This window comes from Vipera ursinii (assembly GCF_947247035.1).
Source record: "Vipera ursinii genome assembly, chromosome: 1".
NCBI classification, from domain to species: Eukaryota; Metazoa; Chordata; class Lepidosauria; order Squamata; family Viperidae; genus Vipera; species Vipera ursinii.
In genome coordinates, this window is record NC_139512.1 from 221,338,392 (window position 1) to 221,364,217 (window position 25,826).

Below are 25,826 nucleotides of genomic sequence, written 5' to 3' on the forward strand. Positions count from 1 at the left end.
CAGATTGATTGATCCCTGTTCCTGCATTTTAAGAGATAGTTGTTTCCAGGAAATTCAGTGATAATTGAAATAGGTGGAACTATATGGTTTCACTCACTTACAGTTTCATTCATTTAAACTTGTATCTATACAAAATGTGTACTTTAAATTTCAACGATTATAGCTTCCTTTCCTTTAAAAAGCTTCAGCAGAAGTCACATGGACCCCAAACACATGGGACCAAATCCATTTTGTTTATGCCCGTTTTCTGGATCATGAAAATCTAGGCTTGGAATACTTTTGTCAGCTTTTTGGATGCTATACATTTTATGAAACAAAGTTATTGTGCGCAACACCTCTCAACATCCTGCTGAATAATCATGTAATCTTGAGTCCTCTCCTTGTGTTGGCCAAGCACTTGCTGACATAACTGGTCCTGTGGACCTAATGTTGACAATACCCTGGTTTGTTTGTTTTCTGGCTAGGGCTTTCCACACTAATCTCTCAGATCATGGGAAGCCAAGGTTAGCATATTTAACAGCTGGTAGCCACTCTCTGCCTCTCTCTCTGCCATGGGCCTCTTTGGCGAATCACCGACTGAAGTAGCCTCAAGGGTGGGCCCTTCCAATCGGATCCTTCAGTGGGTCACTACTGCAGCAGCCTTTTGATGAGCTACACGTCCCCTACAAGGATTTCGCAAGGTCTTTTCAGTGGCCTCACCTAACAATAGCAGGACTCTTCCTGTGTCTCACTGCTGAACTGCTTCTGGCCTCCACGCTTGGTCTCTTGATAAGGTTCTTCAACGGCTTGCTGCCACTGAACTGCCCTGGGTCTGCCACTTCATCTCCCTTTAGGTTATTCTGGTCTTCCCACTGCTTTATCAGCACCTGCTCCGGCTGCTATAGCTTCAAGAAAGGCTTCAGCTGGCCAGTCTTTCCCTCCGGGTCTTAGCTGTTTGGCTTCTAGCACTGCAGCTCAAAGAAAAGCCCTTTCTGGCTCTCTTGATAAGAAAGTTCCATGTGTCACTCCAGCCAGCTCCAGACTCCAAGAAATAGTCCCCAGACCCTCTCTCGCATCTCTCCGCTACACAGCCCTCCTCCACCCAGCTGGGCTATAAATTCTTGCTTTTATCTACATAGCTTCATCAGTGTACTAATTTAAAAGCAACAGGGAAGAGGGGTTGCAAGGCATTTCTTTCCACTGCCGAGCCAGACCCTGCCTTTTGACGGACAAGTGCAGCAAGCATGCCATGTCAAAACTGGAATTATTTACTAGTTCAGATCCTAATAGCTACAGGTCCCTATTGCATAGGTAGGCTACATTTACATCTAGGTGTGTGTACGTGTGTGTACGCGCAGAGACATACACACATACACAGACTGTGGGGTTGTTAATTTAACTGGGTTTTAGATACTCTTGGGGCTTGAATTTAATTTAATTGTTTTAATTGTTTTTAATTTTTTGTATTCATGGTTTTAACTGCCCTGTAAACCGCCCTGAGTCCTACGGGAATAGGGCGGTATACAAATCCAATAAAATAAATAAATAAATAAATAAATTTTATAAGGTTTGAGCATTTATATTCAAATAAACCAAATTCTCTTGAGAATCAAAAAAGTGTCCTTGCTGTATTGACACGTTGGAAACAATGTTTGGCAATAGGCAATAAAATAATATGCATTTGCACTTTTTTTTTTATAAAAGGCACCTGAGAAGCAAATGTCATTCCACTTTGGAAAATATTGGCCCTGGAAGTATTTTCAATGCATTCCTTAAGGCGTTGAGGCAGCACTCAAAGATCCTTTAAAAATTTTAAAGTTAAGGTGTTGATGAGGATCTTCAGGATATTATGTTTGTATTTGTTATAAGAACCGTGGTGGTGCAATGGTTAGAATGCAATATTACAGGCTAACTCTGTATTCCACTGCCAGGAGTTCGATCCTGACCAGTTCAAGGTTGATTCAGCCTTCCATCCTTCCGAAGTCAGTAAAATGAGGACCCAGATTGTTGAGGGCAATATGCTGATTCTAGAAACCGCTTAGAGAGGGCTGTGAAGCACTGTGAAACAGTATATAATTCTAAGTACTACTGCTATTGTTTATTATACCTATAGGTCTCCGGGTGGCTTACAAGTTAAAAATATACGTATAGAATTAAGATCAAAGTATCTCTGAGTCTAGGAGTGTTTTTAGCACCAAACCTAGGATAACCTACCTTTTTTAAATTAATATCACTTTGTAACAAGTCAGAAGCTCTAGCCAATGTCATGAAAGTTATCCAGTGATCTATTGTTAAATTTCAGTCCTCTTTCTTTTTGAGTTTATGCATAAATCATCTGTATTAGAAGATCTTGAGTATCTTGTGTTCAGGGATTATGAATAGGGGAAAAAATGTTACCTGTTCTTTCTAATGTTCCATTACTCCATCATTTTTTGTAAGTTTTAAATAATCCAGCAAGATTTGATCAGTCATCCACTAGAGAATAGTAGTGGTATTCGACCACTCCAACTGTAAGCAGTAAAGTGGCATGTCACCATTTATTTAATTAACTTAACTTCTAGAATTGGCAAAAGCGGCTAGATTTCTTTCCTGATTAGTTCATAAGCAGATACAGGACTTCTGATTTCCTTGTCTGCATAATAGTATCAGGGTCCTGCCAGTTCTTTTGAGAATTCTTAAAGGAAAGTAGTCTTCCTTATAATGATATCCACCAGATCATGGCTCCTGCATTAACTCTGGTTAAATGACATTTAATGCCACACAGTACTCTTTTGCTAAGCATGTAACCAAAACTGCAAAAGAGGTTACTGATAGAAGGCTCAGGAAAATCCCATGGCTCAGTGAAGTACAAAATAACTTTAGAAATAAGTATTTTCAGGAGTCGTGACGGGGGAACAGAGGGTGAGTGGAAATCAAAGGAAATCAAAGGGGTATTTTGGGGGTGGGTGGGGAAAGCATACAGTAGTTGCTTGTGACTCTTAACAGGAGCATTTCACACTGTAGGTGTTGTTATTCAAGGTCAGCCTGTGGGTTCGGCAGTTGGGTCGGACGACTCAGAGGAGGAGAAGGAGGAGGGGGGTATTGAAGAGCTTGCTGAGGGGATTGGACAGCTTGATGAGAGCCCTCAGCCAGGCCCCTCTCATCTGGTCACGACGCAGACCCAGCTGTGTGAGCCTGACAGCGTGGATGAAGATGACCCACAGCTGGCCCTGTTCAAAGACGCCCGACGCAGGAGGCAGTCAATCAGGAGTAAACAGAGGAAGGCAATGGGGCTCCTCGGAAGGAGGCAGAGAGAAGCCACGCCCTGAACTTTATTTAAGGGGGAATGCGTGGGAGGGCTGGTTTGCTGAAGGCAACCGCTTGAAAAGCTCCTGTTTCTTGGTTCGTGTCTTGTTCTATTTGTTTTTGTAGCAATAAATTTGGCAGGCGTAATTCCAGCCTCTTGCCTTCTTGTAAAAGGGTTTGTCCCTGCCTTTTCTGCAGGGCCGGTAGCAGGCTGGTACAGAACAGTAGGCCTCATTTATATTGGATTTTGTATATCAAACAAAATCGAATGATTTGGACCTAAAATCAGTCATAGATAGTATAGTGTTTATAATAAAACTTGTGTGGAAGGAATTGGCATATCATATTTTGAGATTTGTTTGGGGGAGTGGGTTGGTCAATTGAGGAAGCCTTGTATTCACACTAATTCAAAGTTTTAAAAAGATATTTTCTAATACTCATTTGGCAAACTAGATATAAAATCTGACTGTGTCATGTATGACTCTGAAACCAGTTTAGAATAAGTCTGGTTCCATCAAGGGGTTGCCATTCACTACCCTGAAGAAATTAAGAAACATCCTATGAGATGTTACAAATTTTGCCCTATCTCAACATTGTGATTGCATGTTGAAGATTTTATTTTGACTTGGTGAATGCAGTTGTCAGCAGTCTTGATTTGACTCAAGGATGCAACTCAGCTATAAGCCAGCTAATCAAATGGTCTAGTAAGTATGGTAGCTTAGTGAATATGGCCTATATCTGAGCTAATTATAAGGGTTGTAAATACATACAAACAGCCAATGCTTTGTCACTATAGCAGTTGTGTTTGAACATTGCCAGTTCTCTGGCTGACACAAACGACCTAGTTTGTTTGTTTTATTTTTCTCTGACAACCACCCATCTGCAGTTTTTAGTTCTTCCAATATGGCTGGTATCTTCTAGTTGTTTAATAACTTGAACCTTGAAACATTTCATGCCCCCTAGTGGTAGTGAGGGGGAGCAATTTCTTGCAGTGCCATGTTTAAAAATTTATTTTATCTTCAGACTCAGGATAACCTGTTTTGTCTTGGATTAATTTAACATCATTACCCTTGGATTTTTTCCTTTCTCCCATTCTTCATTTTATTCCTGATTAGGCCTTTTTGAAGTGGATGCTTCATTCAGATCCTTTCTATCTTTTTTATCTTCTGACTTTTTCCCTCTCTTGTCCCTACTTTACAGATTTTAAAAAACGTCCGTGACTACCTTGTTCATCTGATGTCCAAAACAAAGCAGTTGTATGGCATATTTCTGTGAACAAGGGGAAATAAGTAGTTTTGGTGGCTCTTTTGCTTTCAAACTTAACGGCACAGTCAAGTAGAAATCCATCTGACTTCATTAGAGACATGAGAAAAGCAAGAATGTCCTGCTGCACTGGTAGGGCAGGGCCAGAACTTCGATTCAGAAGAACGTCAAGAAAAACAAAAAGGCTGGATTATATATTTTATATTTTTATTTATTTATTTATTTATTGCATTTATATACCGCCCTTTCCCTGAGGACTCAGGGCGGTTTACAGGGAATTAAAATCAACCATACAAAAGTTAAAACCCAATTTAAAAAAAATTAAATCGACCCTGTACTAATTAAAACCCCAATTAAAATTTTATCTGAATATAGGTTTTTCTCCAAAGCGCTAAAAAAACTATTATGGGCAAGACTGGTTATTCAGAGCTATACATTCATCAAACGCTGTCTTAGAAACTGAAGTCTTTCACAGTGAAGACTGAAAATTAAGATTCTCTGATGTTATGAGATTATTTGGTTTCCAGTCAAGCAGAAAAAACTCAGTTATGCTTCCAGTGTTTCATTTTTCTATATGTGTGCATAGGGGCATATAATTGTAAAATATTTTTTGAACAATCTGTTCAAGTTTTACTAACAAGTAAGGTCCGCTATGGTTTACTTCCTAACAGTTATTTATTTATCTAAATACACACCCACTTTTGAAAAAGTGTGTTCCTGAAAAACATATACATGCATACATAGAAATACATATCTATCTATCTATCTATCTATCTATCTATCTATCTATCTATCTATCTATCTATCTATCTATCTATCTGCTAAGCTTGTAAGCCGCCCTGAGTCTTCGGAGAAGGGCGGGATATAAATGGAATTAAAATAAAAAAAATAAAATAAAAATATCTATCTATCTATCTCAGCCCTGCCCATCCACCCGCCCACCAGTCAGCCAACCAGCCAAAACGCTGTTTACAGCTTAAAGCATAAGAATTTATGTATTAGCTTTTACTAGTGACAGAACTAAGGAGAGAGTTTAAAATAGCTTGCATGCATTTATAAATGAATCATGCACCAAGTAAATGTATAAGCAAAATGGGGAGGACTCATGCCATTTCCATAGTCTTTTCTAAGAACATAATGTACAGATGGACTAATATGTTTCTAATGTGCAATGTGTGCTGAATAAAGAAGTCACTTGCTCTTCCCATATTGCACTAAACTACAGGATGCTTGACCATAGTTTATTGGAAAAACTGTAAACAGAGTCTTATAAATTTATTCTTTCAAATATTGCATTCCTTTGAGAATAACAGAGCTCGATCCAAAATTGAAAAGACTGTAAGCTTTTTCTCTGGTACTTTTTATGCCAATTTCTTGCCATTTGGAGTCTTGTAAAAAAAGAAAATGGCACTGAGAATGTGGAAGCTCTTAGCTTCTTAACTCCCCCCCCCAGTATTTGTGGAAAGGTCATATGTTTTTAAATATTAATCACCATATTAATGAACATCTAAAATTTTTGCAAATCCTCATTTTAAGACCAAGGAACTTGGTGAAAATTACGGTAAAATTCTCAGGTGATCCTTCAGAAGTTGATGAATTTTAATTGCTACCCTCCTCATGTATGGCCATGGCCAACTGGAACTGCTGGGAGCCGTAATTCAGCAATATCTGACAAGCCTGAGAGCCCACCTCTGATGTAATGTAAACAAAACATAGAATAAATAACCTGTTGAGAGAGTTTCCTTCCATGCAGACAAAATTCTAGTTTGCCATGCAGCACATCAAAGTATATATTACCAGATTTTCAGTCTTCACTGTTATGCTTTCATATTATGTAAGAGCACTCGAGCTGCAAAGCAAGGGAGTTATTCTTTGTTTTATAACAAGAAACAGCGGCCTTCATTTTCATAAAATCCTAAAAAAAAATCATATATGAAAAAGAATGATCTAATAAAATAAATGAAAGAAATGATAATTTCACAAGAACATATTGAGTATCCTTAGATCTTTCTAATCGGGTGTGTTGCTTGAATTTTATTTATTTATCATTAGTATTCTCCCTCAGATTCGAAGCACGTTCCCCTGAAAACCCTGTGAACATTTTAAAATTGGAATCACTTTCACTCACTTTTTTAAGATTTTAAAAGTAGTGTTCATTTATCCTAATCAGAATAAAAGTCAGTAAAATTTGCCTTGTAAAATGGCTTTCGAAAATGCTTTCTAACATTAAGTGGAAAATAGAGAGAAATCCCTGATAGTCGGTTTTAATTTGCTAATAATACTTGGGTGAACTTTTTGTTTATATGTTTCCAGATGCCTGGGGGAGTTTTATTTTCTTTTTCTCAAGCCAGTGATGATTCCAGATCAATTCTGCCTTCAGTTTGAAACAAAAGTATTTCTCTTCCCTTCATCCAAACTGATATTCTGTGTCTTTCATTTCATCAAAACTTGTTAAACAGTTAATGAATACTAATATAGCCAGGGCTTTTTTTCTCATAGAACGCTCAGAACGGAGTTCTGGCACCTTTTTTGGATGGAACCTTGTAGGGTAGGCAAAGCAGGGTTTGTTTGTTTTTAATTCCATTTATATCCCGCCTTCATTCTGTGTATATGCCTGTTTATTAGGGCTTTCACCCCCCCCCAAGCGGCATTATTACAAAGTCAGCTTAATTGCCCCCAACAATCTGGGTCCTCATTTTACCTACCTCGGAAGGATGGAAGGCTGAGTCAACCTTGAGCCTGGTGGGACTCGAACCTGCACTAATTGCAGGCAGCTGGTGTTACTTAAGGAGGCATTAGCCCACTGCTCCACCAAGGCTCTGTTGTATGACGTCTGTGAGTTCTGGCACCTTTTTATTTTACAAAAAAAGCACTGAATATAGCAATGCTTAAAAATGTGTGAACCCTTCTGAATGTTTAATATTTCTGCATAAATATGGCCTAAAAATGTCCTCTGTTCTCCACATAAATCCTCAAACTACATAAACCAGTTAAACAAATGAATCAAAAGCATTATATTGGTTCATTTATTTATTGAGAAAAATGATTCAAAGCTACATATTTTTGTGTCAGAAAAGTATGTGAATTTCTAAGATTCTCAGTTCATTTGAAGGAGAAATTAGAGTCAGGTGTTTCGGTTAAGGGGATGATAATTAGGTCTGAATGTGAGATGTCCTGCTTCATTTCAAAAATAGAATTCTGGGCATTCGCTATCAAAGTCTGATCTTCAAAGCACGGATAGGTGGGAGGGCTTCATGGCTAGAACATAGGAGATTTCTGAAGACCTCTGAAAACAGTTGCTGATGCTAGAAAAGTTTACAAAGCTTTTTCCAAAGAATTTGGACTCCCACCATTGTCTGGCAGATCATGTACAAATGGAAACAATTCAATACCATTGTTATCCTCCCCAGGAATGGTCAGCTAATCAAGATCACACTAAGAACAAGGTGTGTAAATACTCTGAGAATTCTCAAAGAACTCCAGACTAATATCTAAGGAACTAACATCTTCCTTGTATTGACAGGTGTCAGTATTCATGACGCCAGGTGAACATTGAACAAAAATGATATGCTTGTTAGCGTTTCAAGGAGAAAGCCACTATTCCTCAAAAAAAACCACAACACATTGCTGCCTGTCGGTTTGCAAAAAAAAACCCACATGGATAAACCAGAAGGCTATTTGAAGAGTCTTTTAGGGACAGGTGAAATAGATGTTTTTGGCTTGAATGAAAAGTGTCGTGTTTGGTGAAAGTCAGACAGTGCTTTCTAGCATAAGAATGTTATGCCATCTGTGAAACGTTGTGGCAGTATCATAGTTTGAGCCTGCTTTGCTACCTCTGGACTAGGATGGCGTGTCATTCTTGATGGAACAATAAGTTTGGAATTGTAGCATCAAATTCTACAGGAAAATGCCAGGGTATCTATTCATGAACCTGAAGCTCAAGAAAAAGTGTGTAATGCAATAAGTCAGCGGCCCAAAATAGACAAGTAACAGGACCAAAGAAAGTTAGAAACAGAAGAAAGTTAACATTTTGGAATGGTCAGCCTCTAAGTCCTGACCTTAATCCTGTACAAATGTTGTGGAAGGACATGAAGTGGACAGTTCCCACAAGGAAGCTCACCAATAAGCTTGAGTTGAAGCTGTTGCGTAAGGAGAAACGGGCTAAAATTCATCCAAACTGACATGCAGAACTGATCAAAATTATCAGAAACATTTAATCACAGTTCTTACTGCCCAAGTGGGGCACACCAGTAGCTGAAAGCAAAGCTGCAAAGCTACTTTTGCCACACAAAATATTTAGCTTTGGATCATTTTCCTCAATAAATACCGGTAAATAACTCTGATAATTAATTTGCTTCATTGGGTTCTCTTTATCTACTTTTAAGATTTGTGTGGAGAACAGATCATATTTTAGGTCATAGTTATGCAGAAATATTGAACGTTCAAAAGGGTTTCACAATTTTTAAAGCATCTTCCCAAATGAGGATTCTCCAAACTCCTGACCCTTTAAAACAGATGGTTGTTTACTTCAGTCAGGAAGCATCTACTGAGACCTTGGGGCCACTTATAGATCTTAGAAACTTTGAATATGTCTCCCATCGCCCCTTCAAGATGAAATTGGAATGCAATGTAAATTAAATCCAATTTAGTTTTTATGTTAGCTCCATCTAATCAAATTAAATCAAAGCAAGTCTTTATTATGGTCATAGAGCAGAATAACTCCATCTATCTTTTCACTTATAGTCCCCAGCCTACCATTCAGATATGACTTTTTGCCTACAAGAAAATCCAGAAAAATCTGATCTAAATAGGCATGTTTAACATCTTTTCCTAATTTGGGTTTTGTTCCATTGCTTAACCTCACTGAGCATTTTTCAAGAGACACTGGTGTAAGAATTGTGAATATAAATCTGAACTGTGATAATCCAATCTAACAATGGCCTCTTGACCGAACACCAGATAGTATTAATGAATATGACCAACAATTTTCTTCAAATGAGATCTAGACAATGGACCTCTATCACCAGGAGCTTTTCTCCTCCTCAGCATTTGGTGACCTGATACACAGAGGGAAATCAATTTCATTCAGCAGTCCAAGTCTGAACTTAGTAGGGAAAAATAAGATATTAAGAATAAAAATCAACTTTGAGATGAATGGCTTTTTTGCAAAGCCACAATGGTTAGAATGAGTCAGGTCCTCTTTTGTACTGAGTGAATTTAGGCTCTCCCAAATCTGTTGCATAAAGTTATTGCTGTGACATTAAAATGGAGTTAGGTGGAGAACCGGATAAGTATTACCTTTAGTTATATGGTATATAAATGTAATTTAAAGGTGTTCAAGTTTAACTTGATGATATCATAAATAAATATTTTTTTCAAAAAAAACCCCTTTTAAAATACTTTTTCAACTTTATTCTGCTAACTTATATATGACAACATATTCATGTTCTTGCTGTACAGAATAATAACAAAAGAATAGGATTACTTAATGCCTTCTTAGGTTAAAGGTGTGCCAGAAGTAACATGGGAATATTTTGAACTTTCTGAGTTACATTGCTGCATTTTGTGCTTATAGGGTTGCATGGGAACCAATGGGAGATGGGAAAAAGTTGATTTCGCTGGCTGATAATCACCTCCTTCTATGGGATTTGCAACAAAGTTCAACCAAGGCTGTGGTAAGGAGTGTATCCCATTGACATGGAGCATAATATTTGACGTATTTGCCTATCTGAATGTTTTTGCTATAAAGTAGATTGCTAACACTTTTAGACATTATAAGCACTGCCCTGTGTTAGTTCAGGTCTGCCAGAAGAGTGATAAATAGTTTTAAAAATTGTGCGACTCTGTTTTTGGTTTTTATTGTTGAAAAGCTGCACCTTGTTCCTAACAGCAATGGAACAATCATAGATGCAAAGGTTTTTCTTGTGAGTAGAAGCCTTTCACACTGCTTGTTGGTCATCCAGAAAGCTATCTTAGCTCCTTTCTAGTGATTGCCAGTATTACTTGAGCTTCTTCCATTAGTTACTCCCTGTCTCCCTTGCCAACTGTTGGCCAATTCCCTTTCTAGGGTAAAATCTGTTTGCAGGCAGTGATCAACATTCTTGTCTGATTGAAATGTCAGAATGTTATAGACATGCATGCGTTTCCTGTCCTTCCTCCCAATCCCTCAGGCTCCCTTTGCCTTGTCTCGGTTTAAGGTTCTTTGAATGTTAATTAGGCTTTTGCTATCCCAGGCAGGTTTTTTTCCTCATAATCTCAAAGTTACCATATTTCTCCTTAATTCCAATCTGTATCAAATATAAGTATTACCTTTGGAATGTTCCCCAGTATGTCATAAGCCATAGTGCTTAATAGGAAGAGAATTTTTCACTGAACCTCAAGCTCTTTGGCTCTGACATGTACTCTGCTTGAATTCAGTAACAGAAATTGATCACTGGCACATGCTTTCATTAGCTGCGCAGTTCCTCCAAATTAAAAGATTCAAATTAACTCATTGTTCACTTCATTTACAGTTGCCTGGGCAATTTCTCTGTAAGTGAAGACTGCGTGTATTATACACTAAAGGGAGAAAAAAGAGAGAAAGGGTTTGCTCCAGCTTTGGTGCCCTGGAAAGCTGGCTTCTGTGCTTAGCTGGTTATGCAAATTAAGATTATTTCCATACATTTGGCTGTTTTGCATAATTGATGGTTTGCTAATTATGAAGATGGATAATAAAGTCTGTAGATATGCTCTCTGTGTTTTGAGATTCTATTATGCTCTTCCTATCTCCAGGTATAAAGTGTCACCCAAGGGTTGTTCATTGACACAGACACAAACATTTTTAAAGGAAATTATAAAACTGTGACTGATGTTCAGGATGTAGAATAATAGTTTGGATCCTAACATCCATGACCAAGATCCCCTCACACAATGAATTTCCTAAAGCTGTGTTTCCACTGTGTCTCATTACAAATCTCTCATGAAGGTTAAGGAACCTTTATAACAATTTGGGCTTTGCTGCAGCAAGGAATGGTGAAATGAGCAAAAGTGAAGAGAAAATCAGTGAAAAATCAGATTTCTTTCCTTGCACAAAATGAAGGAATTCCTGATTCTATCTAGCAGTGTTCAGTCCAACACCAAATTCTGGGTTTTCAGTGGAATTTCACTGTGCTTTATACGCACAAAGCATTACAACCTGAATATTTAAACTTCAGCCACCTCAGTATTTTGATTTTCAAAATACGTTGATTGAATTTTGAATTGAATTTTTGCTTTGTTGTATATTAAGCTGTTAGAGTCCACTGAGCCATATTGTACCAGTCCAACATTTGTTCTGTATTATTGTAGATTTTTGTGTCTTGTAGAAGCTGGAGAACATCTTCCCTTCCTGTAGCTCTCATTTTATGGTTATACTTCGGTCTTCCTTCTTTATGGATATGAAATCCACCGTAGGACTGAATACTTGTATAATGATGGGGGATGGGGAGATAGAAGAGCTGAGGAAAGAGATTAAGAAATAATGTTTTATTTAAGGTGCCACGAAGCATCATGGTTTGTGATAATATATTAGTCATGTCCAAAGTACAGATAGCCCTCAACTTACAACAGTTCATTTACTGACTGTTCAAAATTATAACGACACTGAAAAAGTGACTTATGACCATTTTTCACAGTTACAACCTTTGCAGCATCCCCCATGATCATGTGAAAAAAATTCAGACGCTTGGCAACTGGTTTATACTTATGACCATTTGCTGTGTCCCAAGGTCACGTGATCCCCTTTTGCGACCTTCTGAGAAGCAAAATCAGTGGGTAAGCCAGATTCACTTAACAACCAAATTACTAATAAACTGCAGTGATTCACTTAATAACTATGGCAGGAAAAGTCGTAAAATGCAGCAAAACTCACTTAACAACAGAAATTTTGGGCTCAGTTGTGGTTGTAAGTTGAGGACTACTTGTACTACAATCAGAATCTTGCATTCCCTGACCAGTGTTTGCTATGTTTACGTGTGATAGTCCTAAACTATCAGTTGTGATCGTTCCTGAATGAAAAGATATAACACTCACCTTCCTGAATTTTTGATTTTGTGTGTTTCTTTGAATGTGCCTACTCTAAGTCCTTCTGTCTTTTTCTTTCCCTTTCGGAAAAAAAATACTGGCTTCAACAACAACAAAAAGAAAGCTATATAGTCCTTGGATATGCACACAGAACTGCCTGCACACTATTTTGAATGATACTATGAAATGTTAAAGAGTAGGAATGGAGAATATTGTTCAATATTAAGAAGTATATTTGGCAGGAATTAGTAATGTGACTAAGGTAGACTGTGGATGCCTAAAGCATTCTAAATATGGCAAAATCATATATAAACCAACTCTTGTATGGGTGTACACATACATTACCTGGAAGGCCAGGTGCCTAGGTAAATCTGTTGGAAGAAACAAGTATATAGATTTATAATTCCATATTCTCATATTCTGTAAAAAAAATACTGGCGGTTCAGGTGCTGGCAAGCCTTAGATGAAAAGTAATTCAATAATCAAGCTCCCAGTGTTTGGCTCCATTGTAGATAATTGTTACTACCTGTAATATTTTGTCTAATGAATATAATGAGCCAGTTATATTTCATAATTCAGGCTTATCATTGACATCAAAAAAATGCTCTGTTAAGGAAGTAGTTTGAGCTATGCCCTGGGCATGTGTAATTTCTCACTTTGGAGAGAGAAAACACAAAGAAGTGTTGAAATGTTTTGTGTGGAAGCTTTTTGACCCCACAAGACAGATTCTGCTAAAAAATCATTTAGGGACATCTGCTTTTCTCTCTGCACACTGATGGAAGCCCAATTCTCATTTCCACAGTTAAAATAGGTTCGCCATTGAGAAGGAACATAAGTTAGTCCACATCTAATCTTTGACTAGTTGATATTTTTAAAAACAATATGACCAAATGTTGGACCAACTTTGTTATGCTTAAAGCATAATTTTCAGACCTTTTGTTCCCCACTTCTTAGTCCTGCAGTACTTAACAAAAAAATAAAAAAATAGAGTAGTATTTCTAGCACAGTCCTTCAGAGTATGCATACATGCGGGTAATTGTACCAAACAGGCAAATGCACAGCTTGTGTGAAGTTAGTGGGGAATTTTAGACTGGCAATGTAATCCAACATAAGAATAATGCTGTGATTTTTAGATTCAAGTTGCTCTGCTTGTTATTACCTCTTGTTGCTGTTATTGTTATCACTGGGATCAACCTTGTATTAAAGATGCTGATTTGGGTTGTTTTCGATGCACAGTTGTCAAATTCAGTGACATTGGAAGGAAAAGGACAGCTGAAGTTTACATCGGGAAAATGGAGCCCTCATCACAACTGCACCCAGATTGCCACAGCCAATGACACAGCCATTCGAGGATGGGATATACGAACTATGAAGTAAGAAGCATGGTTCTTTATGTCCTTGAAACAAAACACCAACCAAACAGGTTACCCTGATGTCTCTGGCATGGTCCTCCTGTTTCAATAAAAATGGGCAGCAGTAATGATAGTACTGTAGTAGCTCTTCTATCTTGCACGCCTGGCAGAGCTGTAACAGCTAACCTGCCTCATTTTCACCTGACATTGCTTTAATAACTAACCTGTCATATGTTCTCCTTATCCTTACATCTAATGAGATGCGCCCACCTTCCTCTCTGGCTGAAGTAAATGAATAAATCTCCCATTAGATAAAATGAAATAGATTACCCTGAGCGAGTATTTTATAAAATGTCATTTGAAGTCAGTTGATACAGTTCAGAACAGACTAAGACAGCCTTACGTCTTGGATCGGGATTGAAACATTGGCTGACTCCGATGCCCTGTTTCCTTTTTTAAAAGTTCTGCTCCCCCCCCCTTTTTTTAAATAAAGGAAAAACACCCCTTCAGTTTCTATTTGATTTTGATGGTATAATAAGATAACACACCTGGCATTTCAATTCTGTTAACAGCTAGCTTTTCGGTACACATTTATTTAAGGTTGGGGTTGCAACATATCACAATTTTGAATGCTAGCAAAGCTAATACTTCAGTATAAGAAATATAGGACTCCTTTCCTGGTCGAGTTGTGATTTTGATAAGCAGAGGAGTGATGTTGTGCACATCTGTTGCCATGACAACAGAAGTCTGTGCCAGCTTTTTTAAGATACAGCTTATCCCCTTAGCACACAGTAATTTATCACTAGCCTTGGAAGACGGATGTCTTGTAATAACTTCTCCTGCCTTAAAGGGGAGATGCCTTTAAATTCAGTTTTATGCCTCCTGCATGCTCGTGGGGAGGAGGACTATATTTCCATTGTTTCCAATTATGCTTCTTGATAGAACACCCGCCCCCATCAGTTCAATTAGGAAATGCTAAAAATGCATGTTTAAAGTGCTTTGTGTTTTTCAGTCACTCTCCCTTTTCGTTTTCTATAAAAGCATGCATAGCAATGTCATGTGTGTGGTGGGTCATTATTAAACAAAATCGTTAGCCGGTCCATGACATCTTCTTATCTTGTGCATTCTCTCTCCCACCCCTGGCTTTGTTGACAGCTTGTTTAGCAATTGACTGGACTTACTTTTATCCTTCCATGTCTTGGGCCACAAGATCTTGAGAAGAGCTTGTGCAAGAGATGGCTTTCCTAGAGTCCAAGGTGTTCATTCTCCTATGCTGGATGGAGCTACTTGGAAGCAGAGGCCTTTCAGCCATGTTTTGCCCATCTGCCCCAGAAGATGAATTCTGTTTTAGACTCCAGACTGTTCCATGCTCTGAAGCTTCTGTTATTCATGTATTTATTCGTACTGTTTTGCAGCGCTTCATTCAAGCAAACCTAAATGGCTTACAAAAGCTACATGCCAAATAATATATGTGAAACAAAAAGACCACATATCTGTGGCTGTAGATATATGCACACATACGGACACATGCCCACACAGAGGTGTATAAATTATTAAACATATTTAACAACAATAACAGCAATAAAAGACACACACACATTAGCTCAATATTAATTGGCCTCCTCAATTCTGGATGCTGATTTAGCAAACTTTCTAAATCTTAAAAATAAAGATGCTAATTTTATTTTTATTTTTATTTTTTGGTGTGTGGGGGGGATAGAACTGTTTCTAAAGAAGAAATACTCTAGCAGTCTTTCCTACCATACTTCACTGGTACAACTTTGTCAAACAAATTTTATTTAGAAGTCCTGCAGATATCTTGGTCCTATGCCATGTAGAATTTTAAAGGTTATTATCAGTACCTTGAATTGCACCTGGAAATAAATTGGCAACCAAATCTGCCAAATCTGTCTGTCTGCCTGCCTGCCTTTCTATTTGTCTGTCCATCCATCTATCATCTATCTACCTACCTACCTACCTACCTACCTACCTACCTACCGCTTCAGTCAAGGTGATTTCACCAGTACATAAAAGTAATCTGAATAATAATAATAATAATAATAATAATAATAATAATAATAATAATAATAATAATAATAATAATAAATCATGAATAATAAAATAAATAATATATAATCCCAGTTGTTGCAGAAGAGAATGCCCTCCAACTCCTGAAATACTAGAATTATGTGACAATATCAGGTTACTCCAATCCCTTCTAAATTTGCAGGGCAGTCTTCAACAATAGTCCTATATACCATAGAATAAACTAGAGTAGGCCAATTTTCCAATCCAAATATGTAGTGTATGTATTTTTAGATTATCTTTTGCTGATATTTTAGCCTCCACTGCTTTTAATTGGTTTCTGTGGTTAATTGCTTGGGTTTTAAAAAAATTAATTAATTTTATTGTGGTACGCTTGATTAGATTTGCATGTTGTTAGAATCCTAAAATCATAGAACTGGAACTCGACAGAATTCACTCCTTCTCAGTGCAAGAATCCAATTAAAACCAGAGGTTTAAACTAGCCTCTGCTCAGTGGAAAGGAGCCCACCTCCTCTTTGACTAACTGCTTCCATTGTTGAGCTGGAAGTTGGGTTTTTTTTCCTAACATTCATGGGAATCAGCCTTATTGTGCACTAAATGAGTAAATTCCATGTTTTGCATCCTGAAATGAAAAAGAATAGTGTTTTTTTCTGTTCTTCCATGTGATCACCTTTCAAACATTTGAAGAGTGCTGCTGTATTCCTTCTCTTCTCGAGGCTGTTGTAGGCCTGAGAATTCATACTTATAATGTGACCGAGGTCAGTCCTGAATATAAATAAATGAACATGTTAGCATTGTAATTCCTGATCTGCACGTAACAATAAACCAGGGATTTATTTATTTAAATTTCATTTCATTTCATTTATTATATTTGTATACCGCCCTTCTCCCGGAGGACTCAGGGCAGTGAACAGGGCACATAAAAATACAGAATACAAAAATTAAAAAAGAATTAAATAAGAGCCTGAGCTAAAAACAGTAGAGTAATAAAAATTCCCAATAAAAACCCCAGCACATCCCCCATCAGGCCAGGCCGGTTTGCTCAAATAGGTAGGTCTTCAGGCCGCGTCGGAATTTAAATGATTCCGAGTGGCTTGCAAGGATAAAATCCCAATACAAAAACTACAAAAAGCAATAACCCCCATCCCGGTGACTACACCACCTGACTTGATGGGCTCCATATCATTCTGGAATCCCCAGACCCATTGGCAGAACCATGTCTTTAGGGTCATGCGAAAGAGTGTCAAAGTAGGGACCAACCTTATCTCTGCAGGGATGATGTTCTACAGGGAAGGAACTACCATGGAAAGGCCCTTCTTCTTAGTCCCGCCAGATGGAGGGGACCCATAGCATTCTTTGCATAACCCCACTCTGGGGGATGGGAAAAGGTGGTCCTCGAAATAACTTGATCCAAAGCCACGTAGGGCTTTGAGGTGACAACTAGCCATTTGAATTGGACCTGAAACCAAATTGGCAGCCAATGCAGCTCCCTCAGGAGAGATTACCCGTATGCATATCTAGACCTGTACTAAATCATGTGGGCCACAGCATTTTGAACCAATTGATTCTGGATACTTTTCAAGGGCAGCCCCATGTAGAGAGCTTTGCAGTAGTCAGAATGGGAGGTGAATAGAACATGGGTAATTGTGAACAGGAATTGTTGGTCCAGGAAAGGACATAATCAGCACACAAACCACAGTTGAGCAAAGGCCCTCCTGGCCATGACTACTATTTGCTCCCTTGAGCAGGGGTCACGAGTCCAGGAGAACTTCCAGATTACAAGTCTCTCAGTTGCAGCGCCACCCATCTGAGGCAGTGCCACCCATCCAAGACTAAAGATGGCAGTTTTCTATGGACCAAGACCCTTAAACACAGAGCCATTCCGTCTTCCCAGGTTTCAGTATCGACAGCCTCTAGGCCAGGGGTCAGCAACCTGAAACAGTGAAAGAGCCACCAGTTCCCTCACAAAAGGAAAAACTGGGAGCCGCAAAAAATGTGTGCGCATGTGCAGAACAGGGTTTGACTGAAGAGTGGAGCCAAGGCGAGATATGCACCTACCCTGCATATTTGAATTGATTGGTTGAACTTTTTTAGTCCCAGTTTTTTTTTTTTTTTTGGACTGCACATGGCAGAGGACTGGGAGCCGCAGGAGACAGCTGAAAGAGCCGCATGCGGCTCGAGAGCCGCAGGTTGCAGACCTGTGCTCTAGGCTTTGCAAGAGGCAGGTCATCGTATCACTTAAGTCACCATAGGCTACACTGAAGCAAAACTTCAGTCACCATGGGATATACTGAAGCAAAGGTTCATTCTCACTTCCAGATGGAAGAATGATGGAATTGGAGAATGAAGCATTGCGTTTTATAGCCAGACATCCCTGTTAAGCCATGGTTTAGGTTTATATTTAAGTGTTCTCCTACAGGCAGCTTTTCCTTGCCAATGTACTCGGCAGACTTCAATTGGCCCATCAGCCTTTTAAAGGTTTTCAGAGTTTGTCCCACCAGAGTGGATTGGTTTAAAAAATGTGATTTCTTTTTTGTATTGGCTTTTATGCAATAGTGCAAAATGAATGGCCTAAGCCTGAGGCTTCCGTTTCAGTGTCTGGAAATTCCTGAACTCTTCACTCTTGTTTTGGAATGTAGCCTTTGAAAAGCTATATAGGTCCCATTGTGCTACTTCTGTACCAGATAGAGAAATAAATGAGGTAATTGGGAAGTAGCTTCGGGATACTACAGTGACCCTGTAGTTGAGCTGTCGCTTATGAATGAGGGCATTAAAATTATTCTGATTTTTCTCCCCCAACTATTATTTCAATGATAATAGGATCAATCCATTCTGGAAAAAGTAGTGTCTATGGTCTCTTGTCTGGAATTTTAATTTTAAATGCAAAGAAAGATCTATCTATCTCTTGTTTTGTGCACACACACGCAATATTTAGCCCTCCTTAAATCTCCCTCACACGTACATGTATTCAAGATTCAAGGTGCTGGTGATGACCTATAAAGCCCTAAATGGCTTGGGTCCGGGATATCTGAGGGAACACCTGCTGCCGGCATCAAGCTCCCTTCGTCCAGTGCGCTCCCACAGGGAGGGTCTTCTCAGGGTGCCACCGGTAAGAGATTGCTGGCGGACGACACCCAGGGATAGGGCCTTCTCAGTGGGTGCGCCTGCCCTTTGGAACTAGCTGCCAGTGGAGCTTAGGACTGCCCCCGACCTCCGTTCATTCCGCCAGGACCTGAAGACCTGGCTCTTCGAGCTCTCTGGCCAAGGCTGAGAATTTTAATTTTAATTTTAACTGGGGTTTTATTTGTTCAGGGACGGATATAATTTTTTTAAATTTTTTTAAAATTGTTTTTAACTTTTGTATTTTTGTTTTTAATCACCCTGTAAACCGCCCTGGGTCCTTTGGGAAAGGGCGGTATATAAATGTAATAAAATAAATAAATATACTTACATTTTCATTCTGGACGTTTTCCAGATTATACAGAAAACAGACACAATATTTTTGAGACTTCTGAGTGAAACCTTCTATACTTAATATATCATGAAATAATCAGACATGACCTTGCGTGGCATGGATTTTTGTAGAGACAAATGATTTGACCTGGAGTGTATCTACAGAAGGGAACAATTGTCTCTTCTACTTCAATTTTGCCTCCAGGCTGAAACTTTATGTATAGTCTGGGATGTATATAAAAGGACCAAACTCAGAGTGATATTAATTACATGTTTTAACATGATTTGGGGAAGAGGTTATGCAATACTTATTTGCTAAAGGTGTTTAAACTCCCTTCTCCCTCTTCCCCTTCATCCTGAAAAGCTCTAATGGTAGCTTAGAGAACAATAAAAACATGATAGCTCTTGTCCTTGGGCTTACAGTTTTAAAAGGTCTGAAGCTTCATTTAAAAATAAATAAATCAAAAAAACAAATAAGATTCCTCTTTGTGACAGAGGAGAGATTTGGCAGAGATTTGATTTGAAATTCTTCAGCAAGAACCCGCAAATAATCAATGGGATACGAGTTCTTGAAAAGAGACCACTGAGTATGCTGGTGATTTTCCCTATCACTTTCTTTAGCTTCTCTTTCCTCCTTAAAAATATAGTCAGTCCTCATTATTCCATTATTCCATATCTGCGAATTCGCCAGTTTGCTAAAATTTAATCGTGACCTCCCTATATCAATAGTTGTGGTGCTTTCACAGTCATTCACAGACAGGTGCTGGGCAGGGAAAAGTTGGAGTCATGCTCAGGTCCCAGCTGAGCATGAAAAGGGTGACGCTCTTCTTGTTGCAGCTGCCATGCTGAAAGCGAGTATCCTTTTTGCCTCAGTATTCTCTTAATTCAGGGTTTGTGGCGACTTTATGGCATATAACTGCAGTTGTAGTCCTCGATTTACAACCATTCCTTTAGCCACCATTCAAAGTTATGCCAGTGCTGAAAAAAGTGACTTCTTGTGACCTGTCCTCACACTTTTGACCGTTGCAGCAACCCCCATGGTCACGTAATCAAAATTCAGGAGTTTGGCGACCGGCATGTATTCACGGGGTTGCAGAGTCCCATGCAGCTGCCACTTGTGACTTTCCCACTTAACCTCTGAGAAGCAGGATCATAGAAAGAAGCTGGATTTGCTTAGCAAATCAGTGATTGGCTTAATAACTGCCCCCCCAAAAAGGTGGTATAATCGGGTTCACCTCACTTAACAACCACCTTCCTTATCAGTGGACCAGAATTTTCATTGTGGTCATAAGCCGAAGACTAACTGTTTCTATGAACAATGAGAATCGATTATACCGATTTCTTAAAAAGTTACTTATGAAAACATCCAATATTTTCTCTTTTTACTATTAGAAATTGCAGGCAAAAACCCCCGTAAATATTTGGTATCTTTTTCTAAAATAGCTCCCAGTGTTGATATTGTTTCCCAAGAGTGAATTATTGTAATAACAGCTTATAATTTTCCCTCTCCCTCCCCCCTCACATTTATGACACACACCCTGTAGATTTTTTTTTTTGTGTTACTTGTCCCATGCTACTTCAAGATACTCATTTTTAAACTGACAGTTGCTTCTGTTGGTGGGTGCCATAAGAATGAACCAAATTCGCAATAAAGTGAGAATGAAATGGCATGTTCACTTTGAGTCAGTGCCAGCAAGAGGTTTCTGTAACCAGCATCCAACCTGCTGCAAATCTACTGTGATGCACATCTGAATTTCATCATTGGCACTGTGACAATGCACATATGGCGATCTCGGTCTACTCATTAGTTCCCTGTCCCCCATTTTCCTACATGGGAGATGGACTTTGGCATGGAAACAAGTTCCTGGGGATGCTGCCAGTATGATAAAGATGAGGAACTAATGAATAGCTATTTCCCTCTACCTGCTGCCCTATAGCAATACAGAGAAGAGTGATGGATACAGTGGTGTGTGTATAGGTGTCAGAAGTTCTGCATTCATATAATGGGAGGTCCCAGATTGTTTGCTCACAATAACTGATCTTTTTCCAGACATTCAGTTCAGACAGTAGTTTTAAAGGAGTGAAGCAGTAGTGCTAAGTTCTTGCCACCAGAACAGATGCAGCAAATCATTCCTTAATGATCATTCCTTAAATGGACATAGATAAATTTGCAGGGCAAACATGTCTCCATCCCTCTTTTTTTTATATTAGTAGCCTACCTAGCATTCAGTATAGATGTATTTATTCTTGATGAATAATTTTTTGTTTCTCCTACAGCCAAATATATTGTATAGAAAATGCTCATGGACAGCTGGTGCGGGACCTAGATTTTAATCCCAACAAACAGTACTATTTGGCTAGTTGTGGAGATGACTGCAAGGTGAAATTCTGGGACACCAGAAACGTCAACGAGGCAGTGAAGACACTAGAAGAACATTCCCACTGGTAAAGTGAATTTATTTGGCAGTTTTCTAAGATTCCATTTTTATGGTCCTGTTCTCCAAAACTGTCAGGGAGGCTCATCTTGGATTTCAGATCTTCATCTTTTTGTCAGCACAGCAAATATTTTTGGTAACAATATATGTGGGAAAACAGTCCTGAACTTTGCAGTCACTTACAAGATGCAGCTTCTTAACATCTTTACCTATTCATAGATTATTACTTTATTAACAGGTGCAGAACATCTGAAGACATTGACATGATATGTAAAGTTAAAAACACAATAATGCTAAAAGAGTCCTCTTAATGGACTCTTTTACTGCTCACTGTAAGCGTCTGGGGATCATTTGGATTGATTTAATAAAATATTTACAAGTATTTTATGTTTGTATTACACTAAATTTATAAATATTACTTATATTTTGCTTTACTTCAGGGAAAATGTTGCATATTTCTTATACATTCATGCAAACATTGGAAATACAGTATTTTTATGGATTTTAGTTTAAGAATATTAACATTTCTGCCTTAAAGGAAATGGCATGAAGACCAGGTACTAAACCACTTGCAGGCCTAAGTCTAGGCAGTTCCACACCAGGTCCACATACCAATTCAAATGGAAAGAAACTAGACCACTAGTTCCAGTTGAGAGCTTAGTCGATTTGTTTCTGCCTCAGTTATGTTGTTTTTAAAAATACAATAAAACAAGTCATTTGCTCACTTGGTTGTATCCCTTCCCTTTACTGAGATTGGCAGGTTTGAAGATACTCATGGACTGTCTTTTAAACTGTTTTGGTGGGTTTGGGAAGTTCAGGTAGTGGCTAGGGGTCCCCCCGCCCGGCTCAAAAAATTAGCTTTAGAAACCCAAATGGAAAGTAGTTTGTAGCAGGATCCTAGGGGCTTATTCATGCTCTCAGGAAAGATACTCTGATAGTCTTGTGAAATGCTGTCTAGCCCAGAGGTAGGCAACCTTGGCTCTTTTATGACTCGTGGACTTCAACTCCCAGAATTCCTGAGCCAGCATGGCTCAGCTTGGAAACCTCTCCCTTTTCCCTCAGCATGGCTGGCTCAGGAATTCTGGGAGTTGAAGTCCACGAGTCATAAAAGAGCCAAGGTTGCCTACTCCTGGTCTAGCCAAAAGAAGTGTCCTCTTCTTCAGCCTGGTAGCATGTATTAAGTTGAATCCAACATAGTTCTTTCATAAATAAATATCCCACTGTTCACTGTAGTGTAATGGTTAAGATATTTGAATAAGACTCAATTTCTGGGGGATGTGGAGATGAGACAACCAAAGTTTACATGAGTTTTTGAGTCTTAAATTATATTTACATTGTTTTGGAACATAAGCTCTAAAGCTAATGACTTATTAAATTTTATGCTCAGAGTAAAAGAAATAAAAAGCCTTGCAAATTAACTGAAAACCCCTGGAAATAAACTTAGTGATGGTACCTTATTAGCTTCCCTGGTGGTATATGTGCGATATTCCACTTTCAGGTATTCTGGATTTAACCCATTATGTACTATCTAGATTTGAATGACGCAGTCAACTTGCTTCTTAGCAAATAATTGTTTTCTTACAGTCATTGATTATTGTTCACAATATGGACTTTGGTAGCTTGAGATGTCTCCAACACATTTAATAACAACATGCAACAGGAACCACTCTAGGAACTGATCTTCATAATCATCTTTTTTTTAGGGTTTGGAATGTGCGTTATAATCATTCCCATGACCAGTTAGTACTTACTGGCAGCAGTGATAGCAGAGTCATTCTTTCCAACATGGTATCAATTTCTTCTGAGCCTTTTGGACACTTGGTAGATGATGATGAATTTAGTGATCAAGAAGACCGTCAACAAGATGACAAGTAAGAATCTATCTGCTTTTAATAAACTCACTAAAGATGTCTGTAAGTTCTTGGTTAATGGGAATCTTCTCTACTAATTTTAGGATATTTATGTATGTACCTTATTGGTAAGTAGATCAATATATTTGAAATAACTTTTGTAAGGAAATGGAACTGGCACCTCATATTTTTAATGATTGGTCTTTATATCAGACACGTTGAGGCCACAAGATCACATGGACTTGGATCCAAAATTCATGGAAGTTTAAAAAAAAAGTCTTCCATATGTTCATACATAAAACAGGAGGGGGAAGTTTTTGGTTTCCCCCAGAATGATTTCCTGGTTTTTGTCTCCTCGTTGTCTCCTTATAACATTGAACCACATAGTTTAAATTTGTACAGCTTTAAGTTTAAGAGTTGCTTGAAAAATTGTCATTTGCTTATCCTTTCTAGATTCCTCTACCCAAATAAACATTTCTAATTTCTTCTGCATTTTTAATTAACTGGGATCTACTACAACAGGGGTCCCCAAAACCAAGGCCGTGGCCCACTACTGGGATGTGGCCTATTTGGAACCAGGCCATGTGAAAGGTGGGCCAGCTCACATGCACGTGCGCAGCTCCACTTGCATGAGAAGCAGGCTGGCGGATACATGCGTATGGCTCGATTCACACGAGCGGTGGGCCAGTGTGCACACAGCTCCACTCAAACGAAAGGCAGGCCGGTGCACATGCATGCCCAGCTCCACTTATGGAAGTGGAGCTCCACACGTATGAACACCAGCCCGCCGCTCGTGTGGCCCGGTTTTCCTCTCCTCTCCCAGATGGGCCATCAGGCCACAAAGATGGGGGATTGCTGTATTACAATATCCACATCCTATATTGGATTCTGCACTATACCTATCCACTTGTTACAGCTTTCCACATTTTATTCTCACTAGACCCAGATAAATCAAAGGACAACGGCATTAAGAGCCGTTGTGACGCAATGATTAGAATGCAGTACTGCAGGCTACTTCTGCTGACTGCCGACTACCTGCAATTTGGAAGTTCAATTCTTACCGACTCAAGGTTGACTTAGCCTTCCGTCCTTCCAAGGTCAGTAAAAAGAAGACCCAGTTCGTTGGGGGCAATAGGCTGAGTCTAAACTGCTTAGAGAGGGCTGTAAACCACTGTGAAGCGGTATATAAGTCTAAGTGCTATTGCTATTGCTAGTCAATCAAATGTCCTGAAAGATGTGGTAGTCTGGAACCCTGAAAACTCCAGTCTGCAATTACCTATTACAGATTGTGTTGACTAAATATAACATTTGAGAAGTGATAAGATGAATAACGAGAACTATAAGAAATCTCTTTTTGTATGCATTCACACCATATCCTTCAGGACTCTTGTCAAACATATTTTGCCAGTGAGAGAATTGGATGTGAGTCCCCAAATAACATTTCTGCATCTATGTGTATCAGGTACAAAGAGCACAATTCATTTCATCTCAAATTTCTCTAAATATTTTATAACAGCAAGGGCAATAATTTTAGATGAATAGATCTGGGTGTCATGATTCCCAAATATAGAACCTTTCAGGCTGCAGAAAGGATTTTGATACTGAAAGTTCAGGAGACATTCTGAATGTTTATTTAGGGCCATACGCTTCAAAAGAGTCAACCATGTAATCATCCTTTAAAGTCAGAGGATGAGTAAATCACTGTCTTGCCCATCCTCATAGAAAGAATGAAAAATCTATCAATTTCTAGCCACTTTTTCCTGTGGGTTGAAGAGTGACAGGAACTTCACTTTATAGATCACAGTCAACCTGCATAAGACTTCAGTAGCCTAACTTCCCACTTAAGCAAACACGTTACCGTTGTCCTCATAGAGAGAGCTTGAATAAGCAGAGCTCACTGAGTAATCCAGGACTGCATAAGGATTCTAAATTTGAAGAGTGGGTGATAGAAGCAACCAGGAAGAAACATCCTAACATTATAAAGAGAGCAGTTTGGCCTAGTGGTTAAGGGCACCAGGCTAGAAGCAAGTAGATTCTAAGTTCTAATCCTACTTAAACACGAAAGCCAGCTGGGTAACCATGCGCCAGTCACTTTCTCTCAGCCCAGCAGGGTGATTGTTATG

At 38.8% G+C, this 25,826-nt stretch overlaps 1 protein-coding gene across 8 annotated transcripts in view; it reads left to right on the top strand.

The window, feature by feature from the left end:
• The window catches only part of EIPR1 (EARP complex and GARP complex interacting protein 1), a 308,944-nt gene that overhangs the window by 277,572 nt on the left and 5,546 nt on the right, over positions 1-25,826 (top strand). For 7 of the 8 annotated variants that reach the window (XM_083356602.1, XM_083356601.1, XM_083356595.1 and 4 more), the window contains 4 exons: positions 10,103-10,202; positions 13,804-13,940; positions 21,696-21,863; positions 23,557-23,724. In XM_083356602.1, coding sequence (XP_083212728.1) covers positions 10,119-10,202; positions 13,804-13,940; positions 21,696-21,863; positions 23,557-23,724 — 557 coding nt within the window. In that variant the 5' untranslated portion in view covers positions 10,103-10,118. Of the gene's footprint in view, positions 1-6,891; positions 7,076-10,102; positions 10,203-13,803; positions 13,941-21,695; positions 21,864-23,556; positions 23,725-25,826 lie in introns of those variants that run through there. The other variant, XM_083356598.1, reaches the window with a different exon arrangement.